Here is a 19,428-nt window from a genome sequence, read left to right on the forward strand (position 1 = left end):
GGAACTGGAATAAAACAGAAATGCAGACCAATATAAAAAAAGCTCCCCAAAACATTTTTGACCAGGGACCATGACCATTCAATGAGAAAACAAAGTCTTTTCAACAAGTGATACTGGGAAAACTAGATCTCCACACACAAAAGAATGAAGTTGTCAGTTCCAATTCAAAATGGTGACATACATATTGAATGAAGTAAATCAGACACAGAAGGAGAAATACCATATGGCATCCCTTATATGTGGAACTGAAAAAAGAAATGATGCAAATGAACTTATTTACAAAATAGAAAGAGACTCACAGACTTAGAGAATGAACTTACGGTTGCCCCAGGGGTGGGGGAGAAGACTGGAAGGAAGGGATAGTTGGGAAGTTTGGGATGGACATGTACACACTGCTATGTTCAAAAAAGAATAAACAAAAAGACCTACTGTATAGCAATGGAACTCTGCTCAATGTTACGCAGCAGCAGCCTGGATGAGAGGGGAGTTGGGAGCCTCAGCCATTTATATGTATGGCTGAGGCCCTTCACTGTTCACCTGAAGCTATCACAACATTGTTAATTGGCTATACTCCAATACAAAATAAAAAGGTTTTTTAAAAATGATGGTGATGTAGGAGGCTCTTGAACTTCTATTTGATGGCTCCATAAACCCATCATATCTGTAGCTACATACAGATAAATTCCCTCTGAAAGAAATCCAGGAACTAGATGAGTGACTATGCATCTATTGAGCAAAAAAAGAAAACAGCACATCAAAATGGGTAGGAGGCAATGGTGAAAAATTGAAAGCATTTCCCCTAAAGTCAGGAACAAGACAAGGGTTCCTTCCCACTTTCACCACTACTATTCAACATAGTTTTGGAAGTTTTGGCCACAGCAATCAGAGCAGAAAAAGAAATAAAAGGGATACAAATTGGAAAAGAAGTAAAACTCTCACTGTTTGCAGATGACATGATCCTCTACATAGAAAACCCTAAAGACTCCACCAGAAAATTACTAGAGCTAATCAATGAATATAGTAAAGTTGCAGGATATAAAATCAACACACAGAAATCCCTTGCATTCCCATACACTAATAATGAGAAAATAGAAAGAGAAATTAAGGAAACAATTCCATTCACCATTGCAACGAAAAGAATAAAATACTTAGGAATATATCTACCTAAAGAAACTAAAGACCTATATATAGAAAACTATAAAACACTGGTGAAAGAAATCAAAGAGGACACTAATAGATCTGTTCATGGATCAGAAGAATCAATATAGTGAAAATGAGTATACTACCCAAAGCAATCTATAGGTTCAATGCAATCCCTATCAAGCTACCAACGATATTTTTCAAAGAGCTAGAACAAATAATTTCACAATTTGTATGGAAATACAAAAAACCTCGAATAGCCAAAGCTATCTTAAGAAAGAAGAATGGAACTGGAGGAATCAACCTGCCTGACTTCAGGCTCTACTAAAAAGCCACAGTCATCAAAACGGTATGGTACTGGCACAAAGACAGAAATATAGATCAATGGAATAAAATAGAAAGCCCAGAGATAAATCCATGCACCTATGGACACCTTATCTTTGACAAAGGAGGCAAGAATATACTATGGAGAAAAGACAATCTCTTTAACAAGTGGTGCTGGGAAAACTGGTCAACCACTTGTAAAAGAATGAAACTGGAACAGTTTCTAACACCATACACAAAAATAAACTCAAAATGGATTAAAGATCTAAACGTAAGACCAGAAACTATAAAACTCCTAGAGGAGAACACAGGCAAAACACTCTCTGACATAAATCACAGCAGGATCCTCTATGGCCCACCTCCCAGAATATTGGAAATAAAAGCAAAACTAAACAAATGGGACCTAATTAAAATTAAAACTTTTGAACAACAAAGGAAACTATAAGCAAGGTGAAAAGACAACCTTCAGAATGGGAGAAAATAATAGCAAATGAAGCAACTGACAAAGAATTAATCTCAAAAGTATACAAGCAACTCCTGCAGCTCAATTCCAGAAAAATAAATGACCCAATCAAAAAATGGGCCAAAGAACTAAACAGACATTTCTCCAAAGAAGACATGCAGATGGCTAACAATCACATGAAAAGATGCTCAAGATCACTCATTATCAGAGAAATGCAAATAAAAACCATAATGAGGTACTATTTTACACCAGTCAGAATGGCTGCTATCCAAAAGTCTACAAGCAATAAATGCTGGAGAAGGTGTGGAGAAAAGGGAACCCTCTTACACTGTTGATGGGAATGCAAACTAGTACAGCCACTATGGAGAACAATGTGGAGATTCCTTAAAAAAACTGGAAATAGAACTGCCATCAGTTCAGCTCAGTTCAGTCTCAGTCATGTCCGACTCTTTGGGACCCCATGAATTGCAGCACACCAGGCCTCCCTGTCCATCACCAACTCCCAGAGTTCATGCAAACTCACGTCCATCAAGTCAGTGATGCCATCCAGCCATCTCATCCTCTGTCGTCCCATTCTCCTCCTGCCCCCAATCCCTCCCAGCATTAGGGTCTTTTCCAATGAGTCAACTGTTTGCACGAAGGGGCCAAAGTATTGGAGTTTCAGCTTTAGCATCATTCCTTCCAAAGAACACCCAGGACTGATCTTCTTTAGAATGGACTGGTTGGATCTCCTTGCAGTCCAAGGGACTCTCAAGAGTTTTCTCCAACACCACAGTTCAAAAGCATCAATTCTTCAGCACTCAGCTTTCTTCACAGTCCAACTCTCACATCCATACATGACCACTGGAAAAACCATAGCCTTGATTAGACGGACCTTTGTTGGCAAAGTAATGTCTCTGCTTTTCAATATGTTATCTAGGTTGGTCATAACTTTCCTTCCAAGGAGTAAGCATCTTCATGGCTGCAATCACCATCTGCAGTGATTTTGGAGCCCAAAAAAATAAAGGCAGCCACTGTTTCCATTGTTTCCCCATCTATTTTCCATAAAGTGATGGGACCAGTTTTCTGAATGTTGAGCTTTAAGCCAACTTTTTCACTCTCCTCTTTCACTTTCATCAAGAGGCTTTTTAGTTCTTCTTCACTTTCTGCCATAAGGGTGGTGTCATCTGCATATCTGAGGTTATTGATATTTCTCTTGGCAATCTTGATTCCAGCTTGTGCTTCTTCCAGCCCAGCATTTCTCATGATGTACTCTGCCATATGACTCAGCAATCCCACTGCTGGGCATACACACCAAGAAACCATTATTGAAAGAGACACATGTACCCCAATGTTCATCACAGTACTGTTTATAATAGCCAGGACATGGAAGTAACCTAGGTGTCCATCAGCAGACGAATGGATAAGAAAGCTGTGGTACATATACACAATGGAATAATACTCAGCCATTAAAAAGAATACACTTGAATCAGTTCTAATGAGGTGGATGAAACTGGAATCTATTATACAGAGTGAAGTAAGCCAGAAAGGAAAACACAAATACAGTATACTAACGCATATATGTGGAATTTAGAAAAATGGTAATGATAACCCTGTATGTGAGGCAGCAAAAGAGACACAGATGTATAGAACAGTCTTTTGGACTCTATGGAAGAGGGCAAGGGTGGGATGATTTGGGAGAATGGCATTGAAACATGTACAATATCTATGTGAAGCGAATCGCCAGTCCAGGTTCGATGCATGATACAGGATGCTCGGGGCTGGTGCACTGGGACAACCAAGACGGATGGTATGGGGAGGGAAGAGGGAGGGGAGTTCAGTATGGGGAACACGTGTGCACCCATGGTGGATTCATGTTGATATATGGCAAAAGCAATATAATATTGTAAAGTAATTAGCCTCCAATTAAAATAAATAAATTTATATTTTTTTAAAAAATGGGTAGGAGAGACTGAGACACAGTCTTACCATAAATCCCAGCCTTGACACAACAACCCACAATTGGGAAGGAACTCACAATTCCCAGCTTCTTTCTGAGAAGCAAAGGGTTGGAACCCCAACATCTGGAGGTCCAGCATTTAAAACCTCTACTTGATGGACAAGACCCCCAAACCTCTAGATTTCAGAGCATATGGCATCCACAAGAACACAAGGATATAGCAAATTAAGTAACAGGTTTCCATCTGCTCATGCGGATACACTATGGCTAACCCTCCTGGCCCAGCAGAGAGCAGCGGACTCATACATCCTCAGTCTTTCCAGAAAGAGATCTATTTGCTTATCTTCAAAGTTCTCATAACTTATTTTAAAAGAAATCCTACAAAACAATATGTATATATTATATAGTATGTTATATAATATATTATTGGGTCTATAACACATGGAAATGTAATATATTGTCAACAACAAAAAGAGCACTGGGGCTGAGGAAAGCCAAACTGGGCCAAGAAAAAGAATCCAGATGGTACTAACACACAAAATTATGAGAAACACAAATTAAAAATACTAAGTTTGATAGAACAATAGTTTTATATATATACTTTTCCTCCTTCATAAAAGATATAAAAATAATTTAAGTAATAACTAAAGTATTGTTCAGTCTGTAACATTTATAGATGTAATGTGTATAACAAAAACACCATTGAAAAGAAGACAATGGAGAACTCTATGTTACTCTATAAATGAGTAATAGCTCTATATCTCACTGGAATTAAGTTAGCAGAAATTTAATTAAGCAATTGACTATATATATATATAATACACACATACACACATACACATACATACATGTGTCCAGTGGCTTAGTGGTGTCTGACTCTTTGCGACCCCATGGACTTTAGCCCACCAGGCTCTTCTGTCCATGGAATTTTCCAGGCAAGAATACTGGAGTGGGTTTTGCCATTTCCTACTCAGGGGATCTTTCCAACCCAGGGATGGAACCTGTGTCTCCTGCATCTCCTGCATCGGCAGCCAGATTCTTTACCACTTTAGCCACTTGGGAAGCCCACTTGGTATATATGTATGTATATATACATATCTCTTAGCTGCACAGGGTAGCATGTGGGATCTTAGTTCCTTGACCAGGGATCAAACCCACACCCCCTCTAGTGGAAGCACAGAATCCTGACCACTGGACCTCCAGGGCAGTTCCAAGCAGGTGATTCTGAGATAAGATGTATATAGTAAGTCCTAGAACAACTGCTATGAAGACCTACAAGACCTTCTAGAACTTACACCCCAAAAAGATGTCCTTTTCATTATAGGGGACTGGAATGCAGAAGTAGAAAGTCAAGAAATGCCTGGAGTAACAGGCAAATTTGGCCTTGGAGTACAGAATGAAGTAGGGCAAAGGCTAATAGAATTTTGCCAAGAGAATACACTGGATATAGCAAACACCCTCTTCCAACAACACAAGAGAAGACTCTACACATGGACATCAACAGGTGGTCAACACCAAAATCAGACTGATTATATTCTTTGCACCCAAAGATCGAGAAGCTCTATACAGTCAGCAAGAACAAGACCGGGATTTGACTGTGGCTCAGATCATGAACTCCTTATTGCCAAAATCAGACTTAAATTGAAGAAAGTAGGGAAAACCACTAGACCATTCAGGTATGACCTAAATCAAATCCCTTTCGATTATACAGTAGAAGTGACAAATAGATTTAAGAGACTAGACCTGATAGAGTCCCTGATGAACTATGGACAGAGGTTTGTGACATTGTACTGGAGACAGGGACCAAGACCATCCTGAAGAAAAAGAAATGCAAAAAAGCAAAACGGCTATCTAGGGAAGCCTTACAAATAGCTGTGAGAAGAAGAGAAGCAAAAAGCAAAGGAGAAAAGGAAGGACATAAGCATCTGAATGCAGAGTTCCAAAGAATAGCAAGGAGAGATAAGAAAGTCTTCCTCAGTGATCAGTGCAAAGAAATAGAGGAAAGCAATACAATGGGAAAGACTAGAGATCTCTTCAAGAAAATTTGAGACACCAAGGGAACATTTCATGCAAAGATTGGCTCAATAAAGGACAGAAATGGCATAGACCTAACAGAAGCAGAAGATATTAAGAAGAGGTGGCAAGAATACACAGAAGAACTGTACAAAAAAGATCTTCACAGATAATCACGATGGTGTGACTACTCACCTAGAGCCAAACATCCTGGACTGTGAGGTCAAGTGGGCCTTAGGAAGCATCACTATGAACAAAGCTAGTAGAGGTGATGGAATTCCAGCTGAACTATCTCAAGTCCTAAAAGATGATGCTGTGAAAGTGCTGCATTCACTATGCCAGCAAATTTGGAAAACTCAGCAGTGGCCACAGGACTGGAAAAGGCCAGTTTTCATTCCAATCCCAAAGAAAGGCAATTCCAAAGAATGCTCAAACTACCACACAATTGCACTCATCTCACATGCTAGTAAAGTAATGGTGAAAATTATCCAAGCCAGGCTTCAACAATACATGAACCGTGAACTTCCAGATGTTCAAGCTGGTTTTAGAAAAGGCAGAGGAACCAGAGATCAAATTGCCAACATCCGCTGGATCGTCAAAAAAGAGAGTTCGAGAAAAACATCTATTTCTACTTTATTGATTATGCCAAAACCTTTGACTGTGTGGATCACAATAAACTATGGAAAATTCTGAAAGAGATTGGAATACCAGACCACCTCACCTGCCTCTTGAGAAACCTCTTTGCAGGTCAGGAAGCAACAGTTAGAACTGGACATGGAACAACGGACTGGTTCCAAATAGGAAAAGCAGTACATCAAGGCTGTATATTGTCACCCTGCTTGCTTGACTTATATGCAGAGTACATCATAAGAAATGCTGGGCTGGAGGAAGCACAAGCTGGAATCAAGATTGCCAGGAGAAATATCAATAACCTCAGATATGCAGATGACACCACCCTTATGGCAGAAAGCAAAGAAAAACTGAAGAGCCTCTTGATGAAAGTGAAAGAGGAGTCTGAAAAAGTTGGCTTAAAGCTCAACATTCAGAAAACCAGAAAAGATCATGGCATATGGTCCCATAACTTCGTGACAAATAGATGGGGAAACAGTGGAAACAGTGGCTGACTTTATTTTGGGGTGGCTCCAAAATCACTGCAAATGGTGACTGCAACCATGAAATTAAAAGATGCTTACTCCTTGGAAGGAAAGTTATGACCAACCTAGATAGCATATTAAAAAGCAGAGACATTACTTTATCAATAAAGGTCCATCTAGTCAAGGCTATGGTTTTTCCAGTAGTCATGTATGGATGTGAGAGTTGGACTGTGAAGAAGGCTGAGCACCGAAGAATTTATGCTTTTGAACTGTGGTGTTGGAGAAGACTCTTGAGAGTCCCTTGGACTGCAAGGAGATCCAACCAGTCCATCCTAAAGGAGATCAGTCCTGGGTGTTCATTGAAAAGACTGATGTTGAAGCTGAAACTCCAATACTTCGGCCACCTGATGGGAAGAGCTTACTCCTTTGAAAAGACCCTGATGTTGGGAAAGATTGAAGGCAGGAGGAGAAGGGAACAGTAGAGGATGAGATGGTTGGATGGCATCAATGACTCAATGGACATGAATTTGGGTAAACTCCAGGAGCTGGTGATGGACAGGGAGGCCTGGTGTGCTGCAGTCCATGGGGTCACAAAGAGTCAGACACGACTGAGAGACTGGACTGAACTGAAGAACATCTGCTAAGGGAAAAAAAAAAAAAACTTTCAAAATAGTGAAGAAATTATTAAAGAACTTAAAGTACAAAATAAAAAATATCCACTTAATGTAAAGAAGATAAAAAAGGGAGAACTAAAATGGATGCAGAATTAGAATATCAACAAGGAAGCCAAATGTTTGAACACAACTATAAACCAATTCACTTCATGAGAAATAAATGGGGAAATAGTGGAAACAGTGCCAGACTTTATTTTATGGGGCTCCAAAATCACTGCAGATGGTGACTGCAGCCATGAAATTAAAAGATGCTTACTCCTTGGAAGGAAAGTTACTGCCAACCTAGATAGCATATTGAAAACAGAGACATTACTTTGCCAACAAAGGTCCATCTAGTCAAGGCTATTGTTTTTCCAGTGGTCATGTATGGATGTGAGAGTTGGACTATGAAGAAAGCTGAGCGCTGAAGAATTGATGCTTTTGAACTGTGGTGTTGGAGAAGACTCTTGAGAGTCCCTTGGACTGCAAGGAGATCCAACCAGTCCGTTCTGAAGGAGATCAGTCCTGGGTGTTCTTTGGAAGGAATGATGCTAAAGCTGAAACTCCAGTACTTTGGCCACCTCATGCAAAGAGTTGACTCATTGGAAAAGACTCTGATGCTGGGAGGGATTGGGGGCAGGAGGAGAATGGGACAACAGAGGATGAGATGGCTGGATGGCATCACTGACTCGATATACGTGAATTTGGGTAAACTCCGGGAGTTGGTGATGGACAGGGAGGCCTGGCGTGCTGCAATTCATGGGGTCACAAAGAGTCAGACATGACTGACCTGAACTGATAAACCAATTATGGATAACAGGCATCTGTAAAGCACTCCACCCAACAAGAGCAAAATGTATTTTTTTCAAGTGCACACAGAACATTCTCTAGAACACACCACGTTTAAGCCATTACTAAAACACAATAAACAAACAAACAAAAAAAAGGTTATTTTCTCCAACACAGTGGAATGAAATTAGAAATCAGAAAGAATTTGAGAAATTCACAAACACTTCAATATGAAAACAGCAAACTCCTTAAGTAACACCAGTAAAAATGACAGTATAAGAATATCTAGCCCCATCCCCTCCCAGAAACACCAATCTGAACAACTATTCATGCATGAAAGTAACTTCACAGGAGCTAAGGATTCCAGGCAGGGGATCACAGCACCTGGGCAAAGCATAGAAATGAGGAAAGATGTATTTAAGAAGTTAAGAACGATAGATTCATATTACCCACCTTACCTCTCCAGCAAGCCCAGGCAGCCCAGCACAGGGACAGTTACCTTTCCCATGGGAGAAGGAAAGTGAAGTAAGATTCAACTTTACCATGTACCCTGGCACTGGCCCATCCCAGCACAGAAATGACTTCCACAGTCAGAGATGCCTTCCACGGCACCAGGCTTCCCAGGCACTCCCACAAACCCAGGTCCCTCACCCACCCTGTTGCCTGACAGCTCCCATGGTCCCAGACTCCTAAAGACTCTCACAACTCAGGTTTACCCCAGTTATCAGGCCATGCACGTGCCTGCGAAGTCACTTCAGTCATGTCTGACTCTTTTCAAACCCATGGATTGCAGCTCACCAGGCTTCTCTGTCCATGAAATTCTCCAGGCAAGAATACTGGAGTGGATTGCCATTTCCTCCTCCAGGGGTCTTCCTGACCCAGGGACCAACCTGCATCTCCTGTGTCTCCTGAACTGCAGGGGGATCCTTTACCCCTGAGTCATTGGAGAAGCCTATAGTATCAGGCCAGCCCCTGCAAATCTGGACTGCCAACCAGCTTCCAAAATCTCAGGCTTTCAGCCTATCACAGCACCAGACTAGCCCCCATAGACCCAAACTCTTCTGGAAAACTGAGGAGAGAGCACTCCCAAATTCATCCTGTAAGGCAGGCATTGTACTGATATCAATGCCAGAAAACATATCTCAAAGAAATCACAGGGCAATATCCCACATGAATACAGATATAAAATTTTAAACCAAAATTTAAGGCAACAGCATCTAAAAATATATAAAATAGAAAATATATCTTGACCAAGTCAATCAACATTCCCATGAAATGAGGTTAGTTTAACATTTGAATATCAATCAGTGAAATTTATGTTAGTGGAATAAACAAAAAATTATATATTCATACCAATACATAAAGCAAAAGCATGAAATTCAATCTCATCAAAATTAGAAATTATGCTCTTCAAAATATACTGCTATGAAAAAGATAAGCCATAAACTGGGAGAAAATATTTGCAAAGCTTATATATGATGAAATATTTATATTCAAAATATATATTTAAAGGACTCTGAAAATTCAGTAACAGGAAAACAAGCTACTCAACTTTAAAAATGGGGAAAATTTGGGAATTCCCTGGTGGTCCATGGACTAGGATTCAGTGCTTTCCTTGCCAGAGAGTGAGTTCAATCCCTGGTTCGGGAACTATGATCCTGCAAGATGGGTGGAGTGGCCAAAAAAAGAAAATGGGAAAAATCTGACAAACCATGAAAAGTGAAAGTGAAGTCATTCAGTAGTATCTGACTCTTTGTGACCTCATGGACTGTAGCCTACCAGGCTCCTCCATCCATGGAATTTTCCTGGCAAGAATACTGGACTAGGTTGCTATTCCCTTCACCAGGGGATTTCCCCAACCCACGGATCGAACCCAGGTCTCCCACATTACAGGCAGATGCTTTACTGTCTGAGCCACCAGGGAAGCCCTGATAAATCATGTATTACCCATATATCACCAATGAAGATATATGAGTAACAAGCACATAAAAAATGCTTAGCATCAACAGTCATGAAGGAAATGCAAACAGAAACCACAACTAAATACAACTAAACACCTACACAAGAATGGCTAAAGTTGAAAAGACTAACTATACCAAGTATTGACAAGGATTTGGTACACATGGAACTTGCATTCTCACTTTTTGTGAGAAAGTAGAATATTAGAGCCATTTTAGGAAATAGTTTGACCATTTCTTAAAAAGTTAAACATACACCTAATGCTGCTGCTGCTACTACTGCTAAGTCGCTTCAGTCGTGTCCAACTCTGTGCGACACCATAGACAGCAGCCCACCAGGCTCCCCCGTCTCTGGGATTCTCCAGGCAAGAACACTGGAGTGGGTACACCTAATGCTACATACACCTAATTGTCACTGCATTCCTAGCAATTACTTCAGAGAAAAAACAGCACATGTTCACACAAAGCCTTGGTCACAAGTGTCGATAGCAGGTTTATTTTTAATAGTGCAAAACTGGAAACAACCCTAATGTCCATCAACAGGCAATTCAATAAACATGCTGTGATGATCTACACAATAGAACATTACTCAGCATAAAAGGGAATGAACTATTCAGACACACGATGTAAATGAATCTCAAAATAATTATGCTGAGTAAAATAAGAGTAATTATGATCAAATTTATGTAAAATCTAGAAGATGCAAAGTAACATATGGTGACATATTAGCAATTAACTGGCAATGAGAATTGAAAAGTAAGAAGAGAGGACCAGAAGGGGAAACTGCTAAAGGACATGAGAAATATTGGAGGGTAAGAAATATATTTTTCTATCTGAATTATGTTGGTTTCACAGTTATAGATATATTTGTATGTATATGTGTATGTACATACACATATGTATTTAAATATGTGCTGCTGCTAAATCACTTCAGTCGTGTCCAACTCTGTGCAACCCCAAAGACGGCAGCCCACCAGGCTCCCCCGTCCCTGGGATTCTCCAGGCAAGAACACTGGAGTGGGTTGCCATTTCCTTCTCCAATGAATGAAAGTGAAAAATGAAATTGAAGTTGCTCAGTCATGTCTGACTCTTAGTGACCCCATGGACTGCAGCCTACCAGGCTCCTCCATCCATGGGATTTTCCAGGCAAGAGTACTGGAGTGGGGTGCCATTGTGCAGTTTATGCAATATTACTTCAAAAATGTTTTATAATGAAGATAAGGAATTTCTGTGGCCAAGAGGAAGTAACAAGATTATATTTACTTCCTACTTTAAACAACTAAAAAAATAAAAGAACGATATACAATAAAATGGCTTTTAGACATTGGACACCCAGCAGTTCAGGGCATTGATGGCTGGCTGAAGAAAATTTCCAGGGTACAGCTCATGGAAGAGGTACCCATATCTGGCCTGGCTGTCTCCCACAGCAGCTAGAATTCATAACACAGAATGCCAGAAAAGCAAAAGAGCACCACATAGAGGAAAAGCTCCCTGAGTTTGTTTCAGTGCATACATGTGATGAAACTACCCGAAGTAGTTTCAAACTAGCCTCACACCACCCTTATGGCAGAAAGCAAAGAAGCACTAAAGAGCCTCTTGATGAAAGTGAAAGAGGAGAGTGAAAAAGTTGGCTTAAAACTCAACATTCAGAAAACTAAGATCAAGGTATCTGGTCCCATCACTTCAAGGTAAATAGATGGGGAAATAATGGAAACAGTGAGAAATTTTATTTTGGGGGGGCTCCAAAATCACTGCTGATGGTGACTGCAGCCATGAAACTAAAAGACGCTTGCTACTTGGAAGAAAAGCTATGACCAACCTAGACAGCATATTAAAAAGCAGAGACATAACTTGGCCAACAAAGGTCTGTCTAGTCAAAGCTATGTTTCCAATAGTCATGTATGGATGTGAGTGTTGGACTATAAAGAAAGCTGAGCACTGAAGAATTGATGCTTTTGAACTGTGGTGTTCGAGAAGACTCTTGATAATCCCTTGGGCCACAAGGAGATTAAACAAGTTGATTATAAAGGAAATCAGTCCTGAATATTCATTGGAAGGACTGATGCTGAAGCTGAAGCTCCAATCCTTTGGCCACCTGAGGTGAAGAACTGACTCCTTGGAAAAGACCCTGATGCTGGGAAAGATTGAAGGCAGGAGGAGAAGAGGATGACAGAGGATGAGATAGTTGGATGGCATCACCAACTTGATGGACATGAGTTTGGGTAAGTTCCGGGAGTTGGTGATGGACAGGGAGGCCTGGTGTGTTGCAGTCCATGGGATTGCAAAGGGTCGGTCATAACTGAGCAAATGAACTGAACTGAACTAAACTGACCCAAAGCCGAGAATGGCTACTACCATTGATGAGGCAGAATAACACCCAGAGATTGTAGAGACCCAGGGTCTCTTTCCACGCTGTTACCTAACTTTGATATTTAATGAATATGGACAAGTTCCTGAACCAACTTGATAAAGGTGACATTTTGATATTCATCTGTCTAACTCTTGTAACTTTCTCTCAGCTGGTTCTAAAATTCAGAGGGAAATACAGTTGTATTTTATTAAGCTTTATAAGCCCCCCAAATTGCCTTCTTTTGATGACAATAGACTAAGATATTGTATATTTTGTTCTCAGGGCTAAGGTGAGACTACTGCTGCTGCTGCTGCTAAGTCGCTTCAGTCGTGTCTGACTCTGTGCAACCCCAGAGACGGCAGCCCACCAGGCTCCGCCGTCCTTGGGATTCTCCATGCAAGAATACTGGAGTGGGTTGCTATTTCCTTCTCCAATGCATGAAAGTGAAAAGCGAAAGTGAAGTCACTTAGTTGTGTCCGACACTCACCACTTGATAAAGGGAAGAGCCCACGAGCCCAGTTAAAAGCCTGAATTCCAACATAGAGTTTCTTTGATGTACTCTTATACTTACACACCCAAAGAACACAGAACTTGCTGAAAAGAGTGAGAATTGTCCAGTCAAGAGAAAGTTACTCTAGGCAGATATCAGCTTGAGTGTGTGTAAGCCAGTCGATCAGTGATGTAACTATATAGTTCCCCCCAAAACAAAGAGGACCTGTTACATGGAGAACATCCAGCTAGTAGACAGAGATACAGAGAAGCTGTCTTGGGGAAAGGAAAAGAGTCAGAACTTCAGACAATTAAGTTCTCTTTAGGGTGGAACCTGCTACTTGTGATTTCAGTTATTGATGGGAACAATAGTACATCTAATATCAGAAATATCTGCTACTTTAAATTTTTGAAGTCATTTATTTAAGTTGTAAATAAAAATCACTACAGGGAAGTTATCTAAACAGGTACTTTAACTGGACTCATGCACTCCTCACTATATCAAGTGGTGCTCACCTTAGCCCTGAGAATGAAAGATACAACATCTTAGTCTGCCATCAAGGGAAGAGAAAAACGAATATTTTATTTCAAAACCTAAGAAATTTTCATTGAGATGTGAATACTGAAAGAAACTCTGAACTTCGATTAAAACTCAGGTAAAACTAAGAGGAACCCCCAAACTGTTTGCAGATTTTGGAGTGTTGTGTAAGTTTCTAAAAGAGATAGAGGGTCTTTTGGCAGTTTCTCAAAGCCATGGGAACCACCAAAATGAAATGTTCATGACTGACAGTCAAGGCAGATACAAAGGGGTATGGATAGAAGGGATATTTGATGAACAATATGGAACCCAATCTAGAAGGTGATTAACACGGTATTAGGACTCTTTGCAACCCCATGGACTGTAGCCTACAAGGCTCCTCTGTCCATGGGATTTTCCAAGCAAGAATACTGGAGTGGGTTGCCATTTCCTTCTCCAGGAGATCTTCCTGACCCAGGGATTGAACCCGGGTCTCCCGCATTGTAGGCAGATGCCTTACCGTCTGAGCCACCAGGGAGCTCTTTAGAACAGTCTAAACAACAGCAAAGCTGGAAATTCATCTTCAGAATTTTATAATTGCTCAGACTTATTTTTTCCAACAAAGCTGCTTAATTTTGCAAATTTTTTTTTAAAATTTAAGTTTTAGCAACTCTGATGGAGAAACCCAGAGCTTAAAGTCCCAGATTCACCCACCAGAGGGGACGACAGAGGATGAGATGGCTGGATGGCATCACCGACTTGATGGATGTGAGTTTGAGTGAACTCCGGGAGCTGGTGATGGACAGGGAGGCCTGGCATGCTGCAATTCATGGGGTCGCAAAGAGTCAGACACGAGTGAGCGACTGAACTGAACTGAACTGATTAACTTGCTATGTGAACTCAAACAAATCATTCAAGTTCCCTGAGCCTCTGTATCTTTATCCGTCAACAGAGAAAAGCTGATCGGATTAATAAGCTTCATTTTAGCTGAAACTCTTTCAACCGGTGTCACTAGATTCAGTAACTCAAGAACTTCTGACATTGCTATATACAACTCATGAGGCGACTGATTTTTCCATAATAATGTATGGAGGCTTGCCTGAAATAAAGTAACATCCAGATAAGGGGGTAAACTATAGACAAATAAAATGTAGAGGTTATTGAGATATCCAGCGCTTGTATGACTCAGGGAGCTCAAACCGGGGCTCGACAACAACCTAGAGGGGTGGAGTGGGGACGAAAGTGGGAGGGATATTCAAGTGGGAGGGGACATGGGTAGACCTATGGCTGATTTATGTTGATGTTTGGTAGAAACCTAGATGCAATATTGTAAAGCAAGTATCCTTCAATTAAAAATAAATAGATCTAAAAATAAAATGCTTCCAAAAAATGAAGAGGGAACATTTTCTAAAAAAAAAAAAAAAAGATATCAGCACTTAACATAAACATACACACACCCCCCACACATTTTGTCCATTATTTCAATACTAGATTCAAAAAAGTTTTGCGTTAAGCAGTACTATACAAAGGGCACTGCCTCTTTTGGGCTGGGATTGAAGAATTCAATAATTATGAGAAAAGATACCTGAGGCTAGACTTCTTCCTCTATTAGAAAGCATAGTGACGTTATGACCATGATCCTGAAGAATCTGAGACACCCGGTGCATTAGTAGACTATGGCTTCCACCTAGGAAAAATATATATCATTTTTGTGAAGACGAGAACTGAGGGTATGAAATTGATGTGGAGGTGTGGGGCAAACCAGGGTAAGATAACAGAAAGCTGACAGTGAGCAGAGAAAGATGAGTTTCTCCAGTTCCTCTTTCTCACTCTGGTTAAGTCCCAAACTGGATACCTATATTCTGCCTGCCCAGATCTTTGACCTATCTACCTTTGACCTCCACTATCTTTGACCTGTAGTGGAGGGCAATCCTCCACTAAAGATTCCCTCTTATGACTTGCGGTCTTTGCAACAATGTAATGTAATTTTGGTGTTTAAGTCTTTGGAGTTCCTGAGCCTAAGGCACACCCTGCATTTTAGCTGGGGTCTTATGGAAAGGCCATAGCCTAAAAAAATAACTGTACTGGTAGATATTCTGGCCCAGTGCCATGCATGTGAGTGTGGAGTGTTCCTAATAGGCAGTCAATCCAAGCTATTTCTGAAATTCTTCTCTTTGGACATGAATGCTAGAGTAGGAGCCAGAAATATGGAAGCTTGAATTTGGTTCTAAGAAACAGCCATTGGAAGAAAAGATGTGGAGCCACCACTTAGAGCCAAAATGCTTGAGATTCAAATATATTTCACAGGAAGTTTCTCAGTTGAATGTCTCACATCCACTAAGACAAGCAGGAAAACTGTGGGGTCCATAGGATGGGCTTGCAGTATCTTATATGCATGAGAAACAGGACATCCATCCTAGGACAATCTGGGGATCTTTAAGAAAGAGAGGCTTAATCCTTGGGAGAGATGTGAGCTCCATTATACCAATAGCCTATCTAAAATTATGTACTATCATGGGGCATTTTTCTTGCATCTGTGAGTCTCAGCAACAGAAAAAGCCAGATCTCCAGAGAAGGGACAGACTTGCCAAAGTTGGGAAGTCGGGGTCTTAAAGAGAGGAAAGTCCCATAATCATCGGGTCAGTGGTGAGTAGTACGGGCAGGGCTCAGTTGATAAGTCGTGTCCGACTCTGTGCGACCTCATGGACTATATAGCCTATCAGGCTCCTCTGTCCAAGGAATTTCCCAGCCAAGAATACTGCTGTGGATTGCCATTTTCTTCTCTGAGGATCTTCTCCACCCAGGGATGGAAACCCTGGTCTCCTGAATGGGCAGGTGGATTCTTTACCACTGAGACACCTGGGAAACCCAGAGAGAGGTACAGAGCTACATAGTGTGTGTCTGTGGGAGTTACTCTAGTATTTCATATCCATACTTGTGTTGTTCACATTAACTGTTGGAAGAAATGGCTGCGAGGGAGAAGAGGTTGGCACAGACACAGCTGTTCACGTGGCTCTTCATAAGGGGCAAAGGTGGGGCTTCCAGCACCTGGTTAACTGCCCCAGCTCTGTCCTTGGAGTTGAGGCTGGAGGACAATGTACTTTCAAGAGAGAAAACTTTTTCTCCGTTACCTCTATCATTGAAAAATAGGTTTATAATGGGCTTTTTAGAAATCCCCACTGTAAAAAAGGAAAAGAGTGGAATCTGTGGAAGAGGATGGTTTTGAGGTAAGAAATCATAAGTGAATTCCTAATGTGTGCCAGGAGAGAGGTCTGTTGTGCTCTTGTAAAAGGCACCTCATTTCCCTGACCCTCCGTTTTCCTCTCAGGAAATAAAAAGGGAGGCCCAGTGAGAGGAGTTCTGTGATTTCTTCCAGCTCTAGGATCCCCAGGTTCTCTGGGATCTAAAAGCAAGCTAGGGAGCCCACCATCTTTTCAGGATGGGTCAAATAAAACTCATGGAGAAACTCCATCCTCTGAGGACTCCTTATCCTGATAAAATTTCCCCTTTTGTCTTCTGTTCTCTCTGGGGCAAAAGTAATGGAAATAAAACTGGGTCCACAATGCGCAGAATCAACGGTTCCACTCTCCTTCAAAAGCTTCCATCAGCACGGGTGAGAGAGGGGCTCCCAAATGCGCCACTGCCCTGGGATCCTCCCGTCTGCCCGCCCGCTCAGTTTTCCAGTTAGGAAACAGTCCCAGTTCGTGCTGCTGTCCCAGGAGCACCTGTCCCCAGAGCCTGAAATGGACTCCACCTTCTACTTTCTACTGGCATCTGTTGCACACCGCTCAGAAGTTCAAAGTGACCCTTTCAAAATCCCGCAGGTACCTTGGAGGAGACGGCCTGGGGTCTCAAGCTCAGAAATAGACCAAAACTTCTGGCTCCCGCTGTGCCCACAGGGAAGCGCATCCAGAGCTTAGGAAACTGCTCCTCTTCTCCAGGGCTATCAATAATTTCACCTTGGTAGTAGAGACCTCTCTCTGCCCCACAACCCTCGCCAGCCTCTCCCTCCTCTAGCCTAGGACACAAACCCAGCCTGGAAAACCATATGAAAAGCCCCTCTGACTAAGGGGGCTGTTGGCATGACTACTGGCCCGGAGCCTGGGACAAGCCTGTCCTGATTCTCCGGCCAAGCACTCACCCAGTGAGGATATAGTCAGAATTTTGGCGGCCTCTGAGAGCAGGAGCGCAGGCAGTAAATATATGACTAGAAGAAGCACCCGCTGCGCCCCCATCGTCGCTCCGGAGAGGCTGCGGAGCCGAGCCCTAAGCTGCGCGCCCGGCGGCCCGGAACCCGCGCGCCCTCCGCACGCGCAGCGCGCAGGCAGTGAAGGAAAGACGCAGGCCAGGAGCAGGGGACAGAGATTCTGTGGGTCTTTGCTCTCACGTCCGTCTCGCCCTTTGGCCTCTCCTCCCCAGGAAAGTACACCATTGGATATTCTGTCCTCACCCTCCCTAAATCTGGGCAGTGGGGAGGAGGGATTAGTGTGCTTAACCCTCTCAATCCACGTAATCACCACACCTGAAAAACACTCTGAACCAGTAATGGTAAGGACCTTAGGAAATCACATCGAAGAAAGTTATACCTCCAAATGGTGCCGACCCAACTCCCTTTCAGGGATCCATCCAGAAGTTATGGGACCCCCATCTCCTTTCGAACTGCCCTAAAGATCTCCTAGGGCCATCAGAACGCCCCATTTCCCTGGTACCTGCTTAAAATCTCTACTGATTGTCCCACGCTCAGGATCTCAGAAATTGATTACCAAAGGAAAGTGACTTACCTTTATTGCTCAGAGTTTCTTTAGAAAGTACTGAGTAACTCACTCATGAAAGTTGCTAGTGTAGTGATTTAAACACCTCTGGAAGTCCAGGTTCAGAAGACTGAACCTCTAAAAGCTGAAACTAATTCTGAATGGGAATCATAAAATAGGATTGGTGAGCACCAAGATGTTCTATTTTTATAAAAGTATGAAATTTTTCTTTAGAAAAAATTTTAAACTCTCCTAATAATTATTGCACTTTTTTCCCTTCCAAGTCCCTCCCTCCATGTTTGGGCCATACTGTTTGAGGCTATGTGAGTATATGTGTTGTGGTGGTGGTTTAGTCTCTCAGTCATGTCCGACTCTTGCAGCCCATGGACTGTAGCCCGCCAGGATTTCCCAGAAAAGAATACTGGAGTGGGTTGCCATTTCTTTCTCCAAGAGAGCTTCCACATCCAAGGATTGAACCCATGTCTCTTGCATTACAGGTGGGTTCTTTACTGCTGAGCCACCAGGGAAGCCGGATTACAAGCATACACATTGATAACTGTCATCTTTTCAGATATTATGTCTTCTCAATGCGGAAAAAAAAATTGATCTGCAATATGAAGGTACCATTTGACATTAGTGTAATCACATTACCTTATCTACAAACTTATTCAAATTTGATCAACTGTCTCAATAGATATCCTGTGTTGTAATATTAATTTCTGGTGCAGGAATCAGTCTGGGATCACACACTGCATTTAGCTATCATGTCTGTTTCATCCCCTTAAGTAAGGATTGATTTCTCAGCCTTTCTGTTTTCCTTTCATGTCTGACATTTATTTTGTAAAATGGCTCTCAATTTGGGCTTATCTGATGTTTTCTCATTCTACTTCACATTACAGAGTTTTAGCAGGAATACTACAAAAGCTGTGTTGATTCCATTTCAGTGAA

The 19,428-nt window shown here is 41.7% G+C and overlaps 1 protein-coding gene across 1 annotated transcript in view; it reads right to left on the reverse strand.

Moving 5' to 3' along the window:
• Window positions 1-18,107, reverse strand: part of UGT3A1 (UDP glycosyltransferase family 3 member A1) — a 38,559-nt gene extending 20,452 nt beyond the window's left edge. Inside the window, exons 1-2 of the mRNA XM_086361413.1 lie at window positions 17,871-18,107; window positions 15,315-15,416 (exon numbers count right to left, since the gene is read on the reverse strand). Of these exons, the coding sequence (XP_086217539.1) occupies window positions 15,315-15,416; window positions 17,871-17,964 (196 nt within the window). The 5' untranslated portion in view covers window positions 17,965-18,107. The remainder of the gene's footprint in view (window positions 1-15,314; window positions 15,417-17,870) is intronic.
• Window positions 18,108-19,428: the final 1,321 nt, after the last annotated feature.

This window comes from Bos grunniens, chromosome 20, assembly GCF_055505025.1.
Source record: "Bos grunniens cultivar Pamir isolate PY7600 chromosome 20, Bosgru_T2T1.0, whole genome shotgun sequence".
In the NCBI taxonomy this organism is placed as follows: Eukaryota; Metazoa; Chordata; class Mammalia; order Artiodactyla; family Bovidae; genus Bos; species Bos grunniens.